Source organism: Mobula hypostoma, chromosome 12, assembly GCF_963921235.1.
Source record: "Mobula hypostoma chromosome 12, sMobHyp1.1, whole genome shotgun sequence".
NCBI lineage: Eukaryota > Metazoa > Chordata > Chondrichthyes > Myliobatiformes > Myliobatidae > Mobula > Mobula hypostoma.
Window position 1 is genome coordinate 87,739,789 of NC_086108.1, and position 18,220 is coordinate 87,758,008.

Below are 18,220 nucleotides of genomic sequence, written 5' to 3' on the forward strand. Positions count from 1 at the left end.
CCAAATTAGCCATGATCTTATTGAAAGGCGGCACAGGCTCGACGGGCCAGATGGCCTACTCCTGCTCCTATTTCTTATGTTCTTATGTTATGTTATTCTGCATTCTGTTATTTGCCCTTGTACTACTTCAATATACTGATATCATGAAATGAACTCCACTGATGGCAATGTTTGCTGCTGCACCTTCATAGTATGTGGTTATAATAAACAACATACAAGAGAAAATCTGCAGATGCTGGAATAAACCACATTACCAATTAATTTTGGTCATTAAATCAGAATGTAATACACTCCTCCTTAAACACGTACCTTATTCCTTGCTTGTGCTTGCATTCCAATAGGAAATCCCAGTCGAAGTACCATGCATGGAGCTTTGGAAATAACCCGAACAAGGTAGAAGGATGAAGGAGGCTGATCTGTTCCACTATTAATCAAATGAAAAAGATCATTTTGATTGAGGTAATGCCCTAAGACTGTGAAAAAATTAGATGTGCTCATTTACCGTAAGACACAGGAGTAGAATTAGGCCATTTGGTCCATCTGCTCCGCCATTCCATCATCACTGGTGTTTTATTCCTCTCAACCCCATTCTCCTCCCTTCTCCCCATAACCTGTGACACCCTTACTAATTAAGAACCCATCAACCTCCGCTTTAAATATACCCAATGTCTTGGCTTCCACAGCCATCTGTGGCAATGAATTACACAGATTCACTACCCTCCAGCTAAAGAAATTTCTCATTTCTGTTCTAAATGAAGAGAGATGCAACAAAAACCTTGCAGTCAATGTCAGTCGCAGCAAAAACCTTGTACTCAATGTCAGTTAAGACCAAAGAATTGATTGTGGACTTCAGGAAGGGTAATGAGGGAACACACATCAGTCCTCATCAAGGGATTAGAAGTAGAAGGCACATAACAATCATTCTCCCACTTACAACTCAGATTTCATGTTGAGTTAATTCCCTTTTTTTAAAATTTTATTTCTCTCAGATGGTTCCACAAAAAGTATAAAACTTCACAAACAGACTATCTGGGCTTACCGAGTTTCAGTGCCTTATACACTCCTGAACTACAAAAGCCCGGATACCACCTTGTGCTTCAATAGTGCTAAATGATTACAGAATCATCTACCTAATCTTAAGTCTTCAGTCTTGGGTGTATTGCCAGTCTTTAATAATTTAGAGAATGCTATTTTTGGTTAGAATACACATTTGTTTCGTCCAACATGTTCCATGGGTTTTAATCTCTGAAATTTGATAACCAGAAGTTATTAAGTAAAAATGAATGCTTACTTGTAATGGAGTTTAACATATGAATATCCTTCTACCAGCACAAAACTACTCCAGTCCCGTAAAAGGGAGGTTAGTGCTGAAAGAGAAATGCGACACTGGATGGTGCTGTAACGGCCATTACTCCCAGGAGTATGGATGTGCTTTGGCACTGGGCTGAAAATGCATTAAAAAACAAGTTAATAAAGCACGAGAGTAATCCATCAAGAACTTCACTGCATGGTATTTTCTTCCTCTGAGATTTAAATTCAAATGAAATCACATTAGCAGTGCAGGAGAAGCACAATTTACTTTCTCTCTAAAAGCCAAATAATTATTAACTTACATATCATGTTCCAGCAGTATGCCTATGCGGTGCATGTGAAGCCATCGCTGCCAGAAACTGGCATCCATAGATAATATGGGCTTCCAATAAGAGGCAAACTGGGATTGACTAGAGTCTTTGGCACCACTGTGCTGCAGTGACAGTACCTAGAAAGATAACGTACTATGATTGTAAACACTTTAGCAATAAAACTTAATAATGCAATAATATAGTTTTTATCTACAGGTAATGACCAAATCCCATGCTTCATCAAGTTAATGTTTGATCAATTATCCCCAAAAAAAAGGGCCAGAAACAGCTGCACTGATTTCAAAGACATCAGAATTCCATTCATGCATCGTTCTTCTGGATAACTGAATAGCTATGGTGAACAGCTGGCTCTTATGCAAAGGACTGAAAGGCCTTTTACTATGGTCTATGATTTCATAATTATGAAAACTAGAATTCATTTGTTCAAAAAAATGCTGAAATCTCTGCTTTGCAGCACCCAAATGAATAATTCCAGAGTTCGTGTTTCTATTACTTCATAGAAATTTTTTATTGTTACAATCAACTTTTGTGTAAAGAATTTTAATTCTCAATTTCCATTTTTGTTATGTTACCAAAGCCTCTTGAAAATTTCAACAAATGTACGATGGAGAGCATTCTAACTGGTTGCATCACAGCCTGATATAGAGGCTCCAATGCACAAGATCGCAAGAGGCTGTGGAGTGTTACAGCCTCAGCAGCTGCATCACAGACACAAGCCTCCCCAGCATCGCGGACATCTTCAAGTGGCGGTGCCCAAAGAGGATGATACCCATCAATAAAGAGCCTCACCATCTGGGATCTGCCCTCTTCACATGATTACCATTGGGAAGGAGGTACGAGAGCCTGAATGTGCACACTCAATAGTTTAAGAAAATCTTCTTCCCCCTCCACTATCAGATTCCCTTGAATGGCCCATGAACACTAACTATTCAGTATCCTCATTATTCATCTTTTGTGCTGTTTATTTATTTTATAATTAACAGCATTTTTTTTTGTCTTGCACAGTAACGCTGCTGCAAAACAACAAATTTCATGGCACATGTCAGTGATCATATGCCATGGTTCTGATTCTGAAATCGTATCTGGGTTAGACTTCCATAATCAGGTTAAAATTATTTTACAAATTTAACAGCTATACTGAATACATATCATACACCACCAAAAACAACTTGCTGAAACTTTGTCCAAGGGCGATAAATCAATTTTTTTTGTAACTCATAGCTTGACAATAGGAAGTAGTCTCAGCGTTCTACTCTGAACCTCACAACAGTATAAGAATTCTGCCTCATGACCAACATCAACACACACACACCCAAGGACCAATCTGACCATGGTACTCCACAGGGAAATCGTGATCTACAGTGTAATATCTTAGCCACTTTGTTCAATTCTATTGACCACCATGCCACACTGGTTAGATGTGTCAATAGTTGAACATAATGAGATACTCAATTTATTAAATGTTATTCTTTTCCCTTAATATATCAGGGAAGGTATGTGACTCCTATTGTCCTTTACTTTCAACTACATATTTTCCACAGATAATTTCAATACCATTGCTCTGCCCACTTACATATTTTATCCAAAACTGTGCAATTTCCAAGTTTATTCTTAGCTTTGGTATCATATCATGTGAGGAAGCAACTAAATCTTGGCAAAAGCCTTAATAAGATGTCTTACACATTCCCTGCCAAAGCAACCTAGAGAGCTTATAAAAAGTATTCACCCCCCTTGGACGTTTTCATGATTTATTGTTTTACAACATTAAATCACGGTGGATTTAATTTGGCTTTTTTGATTCTGATCAACAGAAAATACTCTTTCGTGTCCAAGTGAAAACAAATTTCTACAAATTGATCTAAATTTATTACAACTAATAAACACAAAATAATTGATTGCATAATTACTCACCCCCTTCAAGTCAGTATTTAGTAGACTCACCTTTGGCAGCAATTACAGCCTTGAATCTGTATGGATAGGGTTCTATCAGCTTTGTACATCCGGACACTGCAATTTTTCCTTATTCTTCTTTACAAAACTGCTCAAGTTCTATCAGATTACATGGGGAATGCGAGTGAACAGCCATTTTCAAGTCCAGCCACAAAATCTCAATAGAATTAAAATCTGGACTCTGACTTGGCTACTCCAGGACATTAACTTTGTTGGTTTTAAGCCATTCCTGTGTAGCTTTGGCTTTATGCTTGGGGTCATTGTCCTGCTGGAAAACAAATCTTCTCCCACGTCGCAGTTCTCTTGCGGACTGCATCAGGTTTTCCTCCAGGATTTCCTTGTATTTTGCTGCATTCATTTTACCCTCTACTTTCACAATCCTTCCAGGGCCTTCTGCAAAGAAGCATCCTCACTACATGATGCAGCCACCACACTTCACAGTAGGGATGGTGTGTTTATGCCAAACACAGCCCTTAGTCTAATGGCCAAAAAGCTCAATTTTGGTTTCCCCAGACCATAGAACCGTCTTCCAGCTGACTTCAGAATCTCCCACATGCCTTCCGGCAAACTCTAGCCGAGATTTCATGTGAGTTTTTTTCAACAATAGCTTTCTCTTTGCCAGTCTCCAATAAAGCTGTGACTGTGGAAACACCTGGGCAACAGTTGTATGCACAATCTCTCCCCATTTCAGCCACTGAAGTTTGTATAACTCCTCCAGAGTTGGTGGCCTCCCTCACTAGTCCTCTTCCTGCATGGTCATTCAGTTTTTGAGGATGGCCTGCACTAGGTAAATATACAGCTGTGCTATTTTCTTTCCATTTCTTAATGATTGACCTAACTGTACTCCAAGTGATATTCAGCATCTTGGAAACTTTCTTATATCCATCTCCTGATTTGTGCTTTTCAATAACCTTTTCGTGGTGCTGCTTGGAGTATTCTTTTGTCTTCATGGTGTAGTTTTTGCCAGGATACTGACTCACCAGCAGCCGGATCTTCCAGATACAGGTGTATTTTTACTACAATCAATTGAAACACCTTGACTGCACACAGGTGATCTCCATTTAACTAATTATGTGACTTCTAAAACCAAATGGCTGTACCAGTGATGATTTGGTGTGCCATATGAAAGGAGGTGAATACTTACGCAATCAATTATTTTGTGTCTTATATTTATAATTGATTTAGATCACTTTGTAGGGATCTGTTTTCACTTTGACACGAAACAGTCTTTTTTTGTTGATCAGTGTCCAAAAAAAGCCAAATTAAATCCACTGTGAAACAATAAAACATGAAAACTTCTGGGGGGGGGGGGCCGGGTGAATACTTTTTACAGGCACTATAAATGAACTAAACTCGAAAAACTTAATCCTTACTATTGAACCTATATGCTTTCAGTCGAAACAAAAATCTGATACTGACAACACACACAAACGTTGGAAGGTTTACTAAGATGTTGCCGGGTCTTCAGGAGTTGAGTTACAGGGAAAGATTTAACAGGTTAGGACTTTATTCCTTGGAGCATAGAAGAATGAGGGGAGATTTGATAGAGGTTTACAAAATTATGAGGAGTATAGACAGAGTAAATGTGAACAGGCTCTTTAGATTAGGAGAGATAAATATGAGAGGACATGGCTTTAGGGTGAAAGGGGAAAGGTTTAGGGGAACATTAGGGGGAACTTCTTCACTCAGAGAGTGGTGGGAATGTGGAACCGGCTGCCATCTGACGTGGTAAATGCGGGCTCACTCTTAAGTTTTAAGAATAAATTGGATAGGTACATGGATGGGAGAGGTCTGGAGGGTTACGGACTGGGTGCAGGTCAATGGGACTAGTGGAATAAAGTTTCGGCACAGACTAGAAGGGCCAAATGGCCTGTTTTCTGTGCTGTAGTGTTCTATAGTTCTAACTCAGCAGGCCAGACAGCATCTATGGGCTGAAACATCAACAGTACTTTTTTCCATTGATGCTGTCTGGCCTACTGAGTTCCTCCAGCATTTTGTGTGTGTGGCTCATATTTCTAACATCTGCAGATTTTCTCTTCTTTGTGATCTGATTAAGTGCTGCAAAAAAATGCTCTTGAATCATAGTTTCTTGCAGTTTCTGACAGTGATCAGAATTGATCACGCATTGCAGTTTCTGACAGTGATCAGAATTGATCACGCATTAGTACTTTAAAACATTCCTTTTGTTTTACCTGTTATGTGCGTTAGACATCACTACTTCATCAGTCATCAAATGCCTGTTAAGCTGATAGCATTTAGGGCAGCTTTTTTGCAGTTCTGTAACAATTTCTTTTTGAGCAGTTAGAGTTGTTAGCCCTGAGCTGAACCCCCTGAACCTGGAGGACTTGTGGACCACTCTTAGTCTGGCCTCTGCCCTTTGACCTGTTTGGCATGGGTGACACTACCAAGAGACAAAGCACAGGCCCTGAATCCAGCCAACATAGATCTCTGGGTCATGCCTCTAAACTGTACAAGGTTGTAGTCCTCTTGGAGGACATCACTTGTTAAGCCATCAATTACGGCTCACTAATGATGAGTGTTTTGCTGGCCATGTAATAAAACAATTAAGAGTCAACCAAGTGTGCTATACTCATAGTCATACTTTATTGATCCCAAGGGAAATTGGTTTTCGTTACAGTTGCACCTTAAATAATTAAATAGTGATAAAACCATAAATAATTAAATAGTAATATGTAAATTATGACAGGAAATAAGTCCAGGACCAGCCTATTGGCTCAGGGTGTCTGACCCTCCAAGGGAAGAGTTGTAAAGTCCGATGGCCACAGGCAGGAATGACTTCCTATGACACTCTGTGTTGCATCTCGGTGGAATGAGTCTCTGGCCGAATGTACTCCTGTGCCCAACCAGTCCATTATGTAGTGGATGGGAGACATTGACCAAAATGGCATGCAACTTAGACAGCATCCTCTTTTCAGACACCACCGTCAGAGAGTCCAGTTCCATCCCCACAACATCACTGGCCTTACAGATGGGTTTGTTGATTCTGTTGGTGTCTGCTATCCTCAGCCTGCTGCCCCAGCACACAACAGCAAACATGATCGCACTGGCCACCACAGACTCGTAGAACATCCTCAGCATCGTCCGACAGATGTTAAAGGACCTCAGTCTCCTCAGAAAATAGAGACAGCTCTGATCCTTCTTTGAGACAGCCTCAGTGTTCTTTGACCAGTCCAGTTATTGTCAATTCGTATCCCCAGGTATTTGTAATCCTCCATCATGTCCACACTGACCCCCTGGATGGAAACAGGGGTCTCCGGTGCCTTAGCCCTCCTCACATCTACCACCAGCTCCTTAGTCTTTTTCACATTAAGCTGCAGATAATTCTGCTCACACCATGTGACAAAGTTTCCTACCGTAGCCCTGTACTCAGCCTCATCTCCCTTGCTGATGCATCCAACTATGGCAGAGTCATCAGAAAACTTCTGAAGATGACAAGACTCTGTGCGGTTGTTGAAGTCCGAGGTGTAAATGGTGAAGAGAAAGGGAGACAAGACAGTCCCCTGTGGAGCCCCAGTGCTGCTGATCACTCTGTCTGGGACTAGGTACATGCTGTATCAGGGAAAACGCCTTCCAAAGGGTTTTTATAAAGGTAGCTTCAAAATCACCAATGCAGTTATACTAAATAATTTCCATTTCAAAAGACTATTCAATTCAATGGAGTGAATCCATGCAGGCTTTTTCTGCTGAGGCTGGGTGAAAAGTACAATATTTAAGGGGAATCTGAGGTTGAAATTCTCAGTTGGTGCAACTGTAATGAAAACCAATTTCCCTCGGGATCAATAAAGTATGACTATGACTATGAGATTCTTCATAGGGTAGTGTGAGTACGAAACGAGCTGCCAGGAAAAGTGGTTGATACAGGATCAATTGCAGCATTTAAGAGAAGTTTAGGGAGGTACATGGATGAGAAGAGTATAGTGTGCTATAGTCAGCATGCAGATAGATGGGACTCGGCAGAAGACCAACTCAGCATGAACTAGATAGACTGAAGGGCCTGTTTCTATGCCGTAATTTATATATGACTCTATAACTAGGTATTACAGTGTTTTACACATTATAGCCTCCACAAAAATAGTCAGGAGTTTTTGTCTAGTAACATAACTGATAGATGACCACAAACTCTCTACTGAGGGCGCAGTTAATTATTGATTAACAGAGACATGATAAATCACTAAGAGCTTGACTCTGTTTAGATTAAAGTGTGTATTTAGGAAATATTTGTTCAATCAAAATAGAATTGGCAAATATCTGAAAAATGTAACGTTTCTCCTTTTCTTCTGTGAAACTCAGAAATGGTAAGTTTACAAACTTAAACACATTCAGCTGGCATTTTGCTCCCTATATAGGAACTAAAGATTCCTATCATGTAGGTATCTATGGACTAGATCAATTTTAAATAAGTACACAGGTAAATTTTGATTTTATATTTTCAGACACTCAATATCCACAAACAGTTCAATTTTTCCTCCAGTGCAATTTTTGTTGCATTTTGCAGAATTTTTTGAAAGTAAATTTATTTTGCTCCTTGTCAGAGATTATGTAATTGGTTGTTAGTAAGTTCACAATCAATTGCCATGACATATTTTCCACAGAATTAACATATTTCTTCAGAGATTGGGAAATATATTAGTTATATATATTTAACTGTACAATACCGGTGTGGTAGATCCTGGAGGAATGTAGAATAATGGAACGCCATTCTTCGTGCTTTCAGGGATGGTGTAGTGTTCAGGAATAGTGTTGAAGGATTTGAGATGTACCAACATCTGATCTGTCTGGTTAATACTAAGCGAACATGAAAAAACAGACATCAGCCTTTTACTCTCAGAACACAATTCACTCTTTTTGTCCCTCTTTCTTCCTAACACAATTCAAAGCATTGTTCTGTTGCTTTGAACAACAATGCTAAAACATTCAATTATTAAAACATTTCACATGTATTTCCATGTACTTACCTCTGCAAGGTGGTCCAGAAACGACGGATAACTGTGGTGCGATATGGGCTGGTAATGGGTTTCTTCATAGTACAGCTAATATCATGGAGCATATCATAGCTGCCCTCCATTGTTACCTCCACCCAGGTCAAACGCTTGGTTGCATCGAGGGGCCATGAGGCTACCACCAGATACTCAATTCTCATGTTGTGTTTCCAAAGAAGCACCAGCTTCACTTCTAGCTGAGTTCCAGCTAAAATCAGAAAATGAATGTAAGGGAAAAAAATAAGTCACATCTACACATTAAAGGCTTTAAAACTGAGGCCCTGGAATCAGATGGTAATTGCCAGCAACCATATATACCTGGCTTAAGTTCAGAAGGTAGTAAGATAGGGCATTAGGCTCTTTTTCAAATTGAGGGATGATAGAACTCATGGTTGCTCAAGTTTCAGTACGAGGATTGCTGCTTTTTGGATGTACAGTATATAAATGCCTTGGATATCGGGATATTAAAAAAAATACAAAATTTGCCAACTATTTCCAAACTTGAAAATTTCATCAACTGTGAGGGTAATGCAGCTAGCAGAACAGGGAGGTATGGCAAATGGAATTTAGTATTGAAAAGTAGTGATGTATTTTGACAGAAAGGGTGGGGAGAAGCAATGAAGACATTAACACAGTTCAAAGTGCGTACCGGAACACACAGACCTAGGAGCATTGTCTGCTCCACCATTTGATCACAGCCCTCTCAACCCCATTCTCCTGCTTTCTCCCCACACACTTTGATGCCTTAATAATCAAGAACCTATCAGCCTCCTCTTTAAATATAGCTAATGACTTGACTTCCACAACTGTCTGTGGCATGGAATTTCAGATTCACCACACTTTGGCTAAGGAAATTCAAGTCAAGTGAGGAAGGTTTACTGTCATTTAACTATATACATGTATAGTTGAAAGAAAGTTTGTGAATCCTTTGTAATTACCTGGTTTTCTGCATTAATTACTCATAAAACATGGTCTGATCTGCATCTAAGTCACAATAACAGACAAACATAATCTGCCTAAATTAGTAACACACAAACAATTGTACTTCTTCTCATCAATACTGACTACACCAATTAAACAATCTCAGTCCAGGTTCAAAATAGTATGTGAACCTCCAAGGTAATGCCTTCTACAAAAGTAATTTGGAGTCAGGTGTTCCAATCAATGAGTTAAGATTGGAGGAGTGGGTTGTAGAGGTGTCCTGCCCTATTAAAAAAAATGACACACAAAGTCAGGTTACCGACAGAGCCTGTTCTTCTGAAAAAAGATCTGTTACGTGCACCATGCCAGGATCAAATCAACTTTCAGAGGACCTCAGAAGAATTGTAGAGATGAGTGAAGCTGGAAAAGGTTACAAAAGCATTTCTAAAGTCCTGAGTGTTCATCAGTCCACAATAAGAGAAATTGTCTACAAATGGGGGAAATTCAGTACTGTTGCTACTCTCCCTAGGAGTGGGCATTATAAAGATCACACCAAGAACACAACATGCAATGCTGAAGGAGGTAAAAAAAGAACCCAAGGATAACAGCAAAAGACCTGCAGAAATCCCTAGAACTTGCTAAAGTCTCTGCTCGTGTGTCCACTATAAGAAAAACACTAAACAAGAAGGGTGTTTATGGGAGGACACCATGGAGGAAACCACTGCTCTCCAAAAAGAAAAACATTGCTGCTCATCTCAAGTTTGTAAAAGACCACCTGGATGTCCCACAATCTGGGCCAATATTCTGTGGACAGATGAGACAAAAGTTGAACTTTTTGGCAGAAATGTACACCGCTATGTTTGAAGCAAAAAAGGCACTGCAAACCAACACCAGAACATCATCCCAACTGTGAAGCACGGTAGAAGGAGCATCCTGGTTTGGGACTGTTTAGCTGCCTCAGGGCCTGGACGGCTTACAATCGTTGAGGGAGCCATGAATTAAAATTGCATCAAGATATTTGACAGGAGAATATCCAGGAAGCAGTTCATCACTTGAAGCTTAATAGAATTTGGATGATGCAACAAGACAATGATCCGAAGAGTAAGTCAACAGATTGGTTTAAAAAGAAGAAAGTTTTGGAATGGCCAAGTCAGAGTCCAGACCTTAACCAAATTGAAATGCTGTGGCTTGACCTGAAAGAAGGCTGTTCATGCAAAGTATCCCATAAATATTGATGAACTGAAACAGTTCTATATGAAGCAATGGTCTAAAATTCCTCCTTGCTATTGTGCAAGTCTAATCAGCAGCTACAAGAAACGTTTGGTGGAGGTTATTGCTGCTAAAGAAAGTTTTACCAGTTAATAAATACAAGAGTTCACATACGTTTTCCAGCCCGGACTGCAAATGATTAAACAATGTGTTCAATAAAGACATGAAAAGTACAATTGTTTGTGTGTTATTAGTTTAGGCAGGTTCCTTAAGGTTATCTGGGGGTGGTAATGGGGACAACCTCCCACTACTTATTAAATGCTCCCAATGGCATGTGTCTCAAATAGCCTCTGACAATCAAGTCCAGCTCCTGGACTTCATGTGTGGCTTAGCTACTAAGCCCGGCAGAACAGTTTCTACTGACAGGACAAGGGGCAAAGGCATTTTACTGACACCTTAAAACCAACTGCTTCGGGCAGATGGGGCTCGTCTGCTATGGTTGGCAGCTCATCTAGGCTATAGATGACAAAACCTGTGATCTCACTGCCTTGTGGCTATACCCACTCATGGGGAAAGCTTTGGGAGTAAACCCAGAAGGAAGAATCCAGACCTGGAGCCCCTAAGGCAATTCTACGTTAAGTACAGCGCTGACTGGCAATTCCTCCGACACTGCTGGTACCAAACTGCATTGGTCTCCACCATTCCTTTGGGCTCATCAGATGACTGGAGTGGTAGAGCTTGCTACATGAGCAACAGCTTACTCCCCATATCGTACTGCCCAGGCTTGAGTATCTTGACAGCTAGGTGGTTGACCCTGACTGATGAAGGCCTCACTCACTCAGTTTAAGCAGACTGTGTTTGTCTATTATTGTCACTTAAATGAAGATCAGACCATGAGTAATTAATGGAGAAAAGCTGGTAATTGCAAAGGGTTCACAGACTTTTTCCTGCAACTATATACTGTCGAATGAAACAGCATTCCTCTGGACCACGGTATAAAGCACTGTAGTACACATAACACACAATATTCCTCTTTGTCTCTGTTGTAAAGTGACATCCTCGTATTCTAGCCCTCTGATCCTCAACTCCCCCAGTATTGCAAACATACTCTCCACACTGATTATATCTTGGCCTTTCAATAGGTTTCAATGTGATCCCCTTTCATTCTTCTAAACTCCAGTGAGTATAGGCCCAGAGGCATCAAACCTTTGGTTGGAGTAGCTTTGTTAAGTAAATGCATTTTGTAATTCATATATAGTGACGGGAAGAAATACTTAGATTTTTGAACCAGGGATCAATTAAGTGGGCTACCTTGTCATTGATGGCATTGAGGTTGTTGCCAGGCAGGCAGAGAGTATGCCATCACAATCCAACATATCTCCTGATGTCTTGGCTTCACAGAACAAGGGCAAGAATTAAAATGAATTGAATTGATTCCCTAACATAACAAAATCTTACTCAAGATCGTTGGATTAAGAAGAGAAAATGGACAAAAAAATTAAAATTCAGATTATTTGCCGGGAAAAAAGCAAGGTTTCAATCTTTTCAACACACTGATATTTTATGATGTGCTAGATGAAAACCATATCTTTCTATAGCTGAATCACAAAGTCATAACTTCTTGATCAGAACAGCCTTCATCAACTCATTGAGTTGAAGACAAACTCAGCAGATCTCAAATGTGAAGTCCAACTCAATGAGTTTTGCCTTGACAATGGCAGCACACATCTATGATCATACCACCACAAATTCTTCCTGCACTCCCAACACACAAAGTCACACAAATCAATCTATGCCATCCTGTTCCTCTACTGTATCTTGTCAAGCCAATGCCTTCTATGATGGTTTGACCTTTAACAGTGTTTATTTACCTTTCGTGATATTAAGTTCCTTCACAGTGTAGCCCTCCCGCAATCTTACAGACACTACACTGGTAAGGTCTGCGTGCACCTCATTCTCAGCATGTTTCTTTCGTCTCATGGCCAGGGCAGGATTACTACTGGCAGACACTAGGTGTTCATTGAACAGTTTGTGCTGAGACACTAGGTTTAAAGAGATAAAAAAACAAATCAGAACAAAATGACAAATTCCTAACAGAATTAGCAAATACCCTAAAAAACCTCTGCCGATATACTTGCCACAGTAATACTCTGGGTTCATGGACTCTCCGGTTCTCAAGAAGCTGTACAACAGGAACGCTTTGTGATATGCATTCATGTTCAGGCTACTTTCAGTAATTTCTGGGCATGTAGACATATAAGAGCCAAATGTCGCCATGGCAATGAACTTCATTAGTTCCAAGTTTGGTACATAACCAAAGCTGCAGTCATAGGAGTACACACCTCCAACCTACAAAGAGGAAAGCAATGTTTATACCACACATAAGCAGCCAACCATACTGAGGTCAAAAACATCAGTTTGAATAAAAAAGGGTCACCTGTATAAAGGAACAGGCAATCATGCCACAGCGTAGCTGGTTTAACAGTGTTTCACATACTCCAATATCGGGTACACTTGTTACACCATCAGTAATGATTATTATACCTGCAAAAGAAGCAAGTCCAATCAGTGGGAACACTAGAAGAACAATGCACTGATGTCACACAGATCAACTGCAAAAAACTATGACATAATATTATTTTAAACTATTATTTTGCTTTTCATTTAAGTTCATGATTCAGGCAAATTTCATTACTAGATGAATGGCTAACTGTAATGGTCAAAAAATTTCACAATAACAAAAACAAAACAAAAACATAGGGAAGCCACCACATTTTAATTCAGCTAGAATTAATCTAGGAGGCTGTTTCCTGTTCAAATATCAATTCATTGTTCACCTAATGGAAAATTAGCAATAGCCATTCAACAAGAGCAAAGAGAGCTGAATTTCTCTACCACAAATATGAAATGTCCTCTTCCCCATTGAGGATTTGAGGATACATTAAATTTAAGAGATTCTACCAGTATTTATTTTTGCTGCTGTTCTGTTCTTCAGGTTTCCTCTCACCCGTGAACCATTTCCTCATTGTCAATCTATCTTCATTCCTGGCATTCTTCAGCCATAGTTATTTAAACATACAGAGATTGCTCCACCCGTCCAACATGGCTGTATCAATGGAAATCCAAAGCTGTACCATTCAACCATTCTGGTATGTCACTACAATGCACTCTGTGGCCACTATTAGACACCTCCCGTATCTAATAAAGTGGCTACAGAGTGCATGTCCATGGCCTTCTGCTGCTGTAGCACATCCACTTCAAGGTCTGAAGTGCTGTGCATTCAGAGATGCTCCTCTGCACACCACTGTTGTAACATGTAGTTATTTGAGTTGCTGCCACCTTCCAGTTAGCTTGAAATATTCTAGCCATTCTCCTCCGACCTTTCTCATAAATGAGGCATTTTCGCTGATACACGGAATGCTGCTCACTGGATGGTTTTTGTTTTATGCACCACTCTCTGTAAATTCCAGGGACTGTTGTGCGTGAAAATCCCAGGAGGTCAGCAGTTTCCAAGATACTCAAACTAGTCATTCCACAGTCAAAGTCACTTAAATCACATTTCTCACCTATTCTGTCTGGTCTGCATAACAAGTGAACCTCTTGACCAAGTCTGCCTGCTTTATGCATTGAGTTGCTGCCACATGATTGGCTGAACAGATATTTACACTAATGAACAGGTATACAGTTGTACCTAATAAAGTGGCCATTGAGTATATACAAACATCCAGAGATTGTCCCACCCTCCAAATAGGCCTGTAACAATGGAAATTCAAGATTGTGTACCATTCAACCACTCTGGTATGTAGCTGAAATATATCAAATGGTTGAGATCTGGGACAAACAACAGGATTTAGAGGCAGCAATAGATTGTTTCAGGATTTAAACACCAGCTAATAAGACACATTACTACCAAAATACTAACCCGCACTAGAGTTGGATGGCAGTAACTGAAGAGCAAGAATGCCATTGCGGATCATGTTGACAAGGCCCATATCAGATGTTACCATGGAAAAAGCTATCTTCCGTGAAGAATGATCATAAAGAACATCAGCAGTATCACCTTGGGATAAAGTCGTCCGATCAGACTGCAATTACAAGACAAAATTGGTAAATTTATTTTTAAAAAAAGAAAATTAGTTAAATATAAGCAAAAGAAGGATTAAAGACCTCTGCAATCAAAACTTATTTGTAATCTTGCAGGGCAATTCTATGCACTATCTTCCCTGTGGCAAAAGTGCCTGCTCTGAAGTACATCCTTCACAGATCTGAGATTGAGTTCAACGTAGTTAAACAACCAGAGTAATCTGGAAGCCTGGACTAAAAATCCAGAAATACTACTTCAAAGCAAATCGCCACCATGGTGAAACATATATTCACTTACTATTATGAAATATACAAAACAAAAGCAATCCAGTGACTACAAAGTAAGGTGTTAACAAAAAGACATTGATAGGATGCAAAACTGGGCTGAGAAGTGGAACCCAGATAAGTGTGAAGTAGCTCATTTTGGTAGGTCAAATATGATGGCAGAATATAGCATTAATGGTAAGACTCTTGGCAGTGTGGAGGATCAGAGGGATCTTGGGGTCCAAGTCTACAGGACCCTCAAAGCAGATGTGCAGGTTAACTGGTTAAGAAGGTGTACGGTGTATTGCCCTTCATCAATAGTGGAACTGAATTGAGGAGCCGAGAGGTAATGTTGCAGTTATATAGGACCCTGGTTAGACCCTACTTGGAGTACTGTGCTCAGTTCTGGTCACCTCACCACAGGAAGGATGTGGAAGTCATTGAAAGGGTGCAGAGGAGATTTACAAGGATGTTGCCTGGATTGGGGAGCATGCCTTACGAGAATAGGTTGAGTGAACTCAGCCTTTTCTCCTTGGAGTGGCAGAGGATGAGAGGTGACTTGATAAAGGTGTGTAAGATGATGAGAGGCATTGATCGTGTGGATAGTTAGGCTTTTTCCCAGGGCTGAAATGGTTGCCACAAGAGGACACAGGTTTAAGGTGCTGGGGAGTAGGTTCAGAGGAGATGTGAGGGGTAAGTTTTTTTACTCAGAGAGTGGTGAATGCGTGGAATGGGCTGCCAGCAACAGTGGTGGAGGCGGATACGATAGGGTCTTTTAAGAGACTTTTAGAAAGGTACATGAAGCTCAGTAAAATAGAGGGCTATGGGTAAGCCCAGTAATTTCTAAGGGCGGGACATTTTCGGCACAACTCTGTGGGCCAAAGGGCCTGTATTGTGCTGTAGCTTTTCTACATTTCTAAAATCAATCTGGTTCACTAATGTCCTTTAGAAGATCCATTATCTCTATCAAGCCTGACCCACACATCACTGTGGTTGACTCCTGACTGTTGGACAACTATCATCAATACATTCAAACAGAAAAATTATAAAAAATATCTAGGATAGATCAAGGTACTGAAGTGAGATGCAACAAAAAATGCTCTCATCCTAATAAACCTTGCAATATCCAACTCAGAGCATCTGGGGTACTGGTGATTCAGATTGGAAGAACTGGCAAGTAATTGACCTTCATGGAATCATACCTTGCACAGTCAGACAGCAGTAATAAATCTAGTAGAGCGGCTGCCTCACAGTTCCGAAGACCTGGGGTCAACCCTGACTGTGTGAAAGTTGCACGGATGATTCCTGAGTGCTCCAGTTTATTCCCAGCTCCAAAAGATGTGCGGGTTGGCCAGTTAATTGGCCAGTGAAAATTGCCTTTGGTGCGTACATGAGTGGTAGAATCTGGCAGGGTTGAATTATACAATGGGATTAACGTACTATTAGTTTAAAATGGGTACTTGATAGTCGCTGTGGATTTGATGTGTTGAAGGGCCTCTTTCAAAGCTGTATTCAATAACAGTGTGTTGAACATTTTCAACAAAACCAAAAATGACTGGAGGGTGCAACCTTGACTCCAGAGCTCAGGAAGTATCTAAAAATTATGTTAAATATGAGAAAGGAACCATTGTCTTAGCTGATGAATCACCGCTCCTCGACATTGAATGATACTTGGAAGAGCAAAGAATGCTCTCTGAATGCGCAAATGCAATACCCATAACCAAGAATGGGCTTAACAGTGCCATCAATAACCCAGCTGGTCAAGCCTTGAACAAAGTTGTCAGACTAAATCTTGAACAGCAGTAATTGATTCAACATGAGGGACCTCTATATCTCCAATCTATCTGTTGTAGGTGCATCTGTTCATGACCTTTTTGGTTAAAGCAACCACTGGATAATCCTTATGGAAACTAAGTCTCATCTTCACACCTCCATCATTTTATGTAGCACAACACTCATGTTAAATAGAATGGACTGAACAGATCCAAGTTCAAAGTGCAAAGTAAAATATGGGATTGGGACATCTATGAGGAACTTGTAAACCATAAGAGCAGTAGACATGTACACCACCACATGCAAGATCTAGGCATAATTCAGGAATGACTGTAAATGATATTTAACATTCTAGCTATAAGTACATGTCAATGACCACCTCCAACATGCAAGAGTCTAACAACCTACATTCACAATATTGCCTTCACCAAATCTCCCTCATGAAGAATCACTATAGATTAGATATTCAACTGAACCAACCATATCAATGCCATGGCCACAAACACAAGTACAGTCATCTGGAGCACATGATATCCCAAAGCTTTTCCACCACATACAAGGCACCACAGGAGCAGGATAGAGTGTTCGCCCATTGGCTGGAGAAGCAGAACTTCAACACCACTCAAGTAGCTGCACCTCATCCTGAATAACACTGCCTGCTTGACCTCATCTGCCACCCAAAATATTCAGTCCCTTTGCCACTGTTGCAAAATGGCTTTAGTACACATCATCTACAAAATGCAATGAGGTTAGTTGCCTGACAGTATACACAACCTGTGTTCCCTACCAATGGAAAAGAGGGCAATTGGCACAAAGAAACACTACAAATGCAAGTCTTTTTCCAAGTTACAAACTATCCCCACTTGGAACTATGTGACTCACTCTTCAAAAAAAATGCTAGGTCAAAATCCTGGAACTCCCTATTCAACACTGCTGTAGAGTACTTTACCAGGATTGGAGTTGTTCAGAAACGCAGTTCACAACTACCTTCTCAATGGAAATTAGTGATGGGATATAAAAGCTAGCTTTGCTAACAATGCTAAGATCTTAAAGCAGTTAAATAACTAAAAACTTTTTTTTTTAAATTGGAAATTTTTCTTAAGTTGCTGGTCTAAGAATGACACAGCACAGTATAGGACGAAAACACACACATGATGCAAGAGGAACTCAGCAGGCTAGGCACCTTCTATGGAAAAGAGTAAACAGTCGACATTTCAGGCCAAGACCCTTCATCATGATGGGTCTCAGCCCGAAACGTCGATTGTTTACTCCTTTCCATCATTGCTACCTGAGCTGCTAAGTTCCTCTGGCATTTTCTGTGTGTTGCTTGGATTGCCAGCATCTGCAGATTTTCTCTTGCTTGTAGTATAGGAAGGC

At 40.3% G+C, this 18,220-nt stretch overlaps 1 protein-coding gene across 3 annotated transcripts in view; it reads right to left on the reverse strand.

The window, feature by feature from the left end:
- The window catches only part of szt2 (SZT2 subunit of KICSTOR complex), a 266,703-nt gene that overhangs the window by 220,756 nt on the left and 27,727 nt on the right, over positions 1–18,220 (reverse strand). For all 3 annotated transcript variants that reach the window (XM_063064563.1, XM_063064564.1, XM_063064561.1), the window contains exons 6-14: positions 14,646–14,808; positions 13,161–13,267; positions 12,862–13,072; positions 12,595–12,765; positions 8,570–8,801; positions 8,270–8,399; positions 1,614–1,759; positions 1,292–1,444; positions 310–424 (exon numbers count right to left, since the gene is read on the reverse strand). In XM_063064563.1, the coding sequence (XP_062920633.1) occupies positions 310–424; positions 1,292–1,444; positions 1,614–1,759; positions 8,270–8,399; positions 8,570–8,801; positions 12,595–12,765; positions 12,862–13,072; positions 13,161–13,267; positions 14,646–14,808 (1,428 nt within the window). The remainder of the gene's footprint in view (positions 1–309; positions 425–1,291; positions 1,445–1,613; positions 1,760–8,269; positions 8,400–8,569; positions 8,802–12,594; positions 12,766–12,861; positions 13,073–13,160; positions 13,268–14,645; positions 14,809–18,220) is intronic.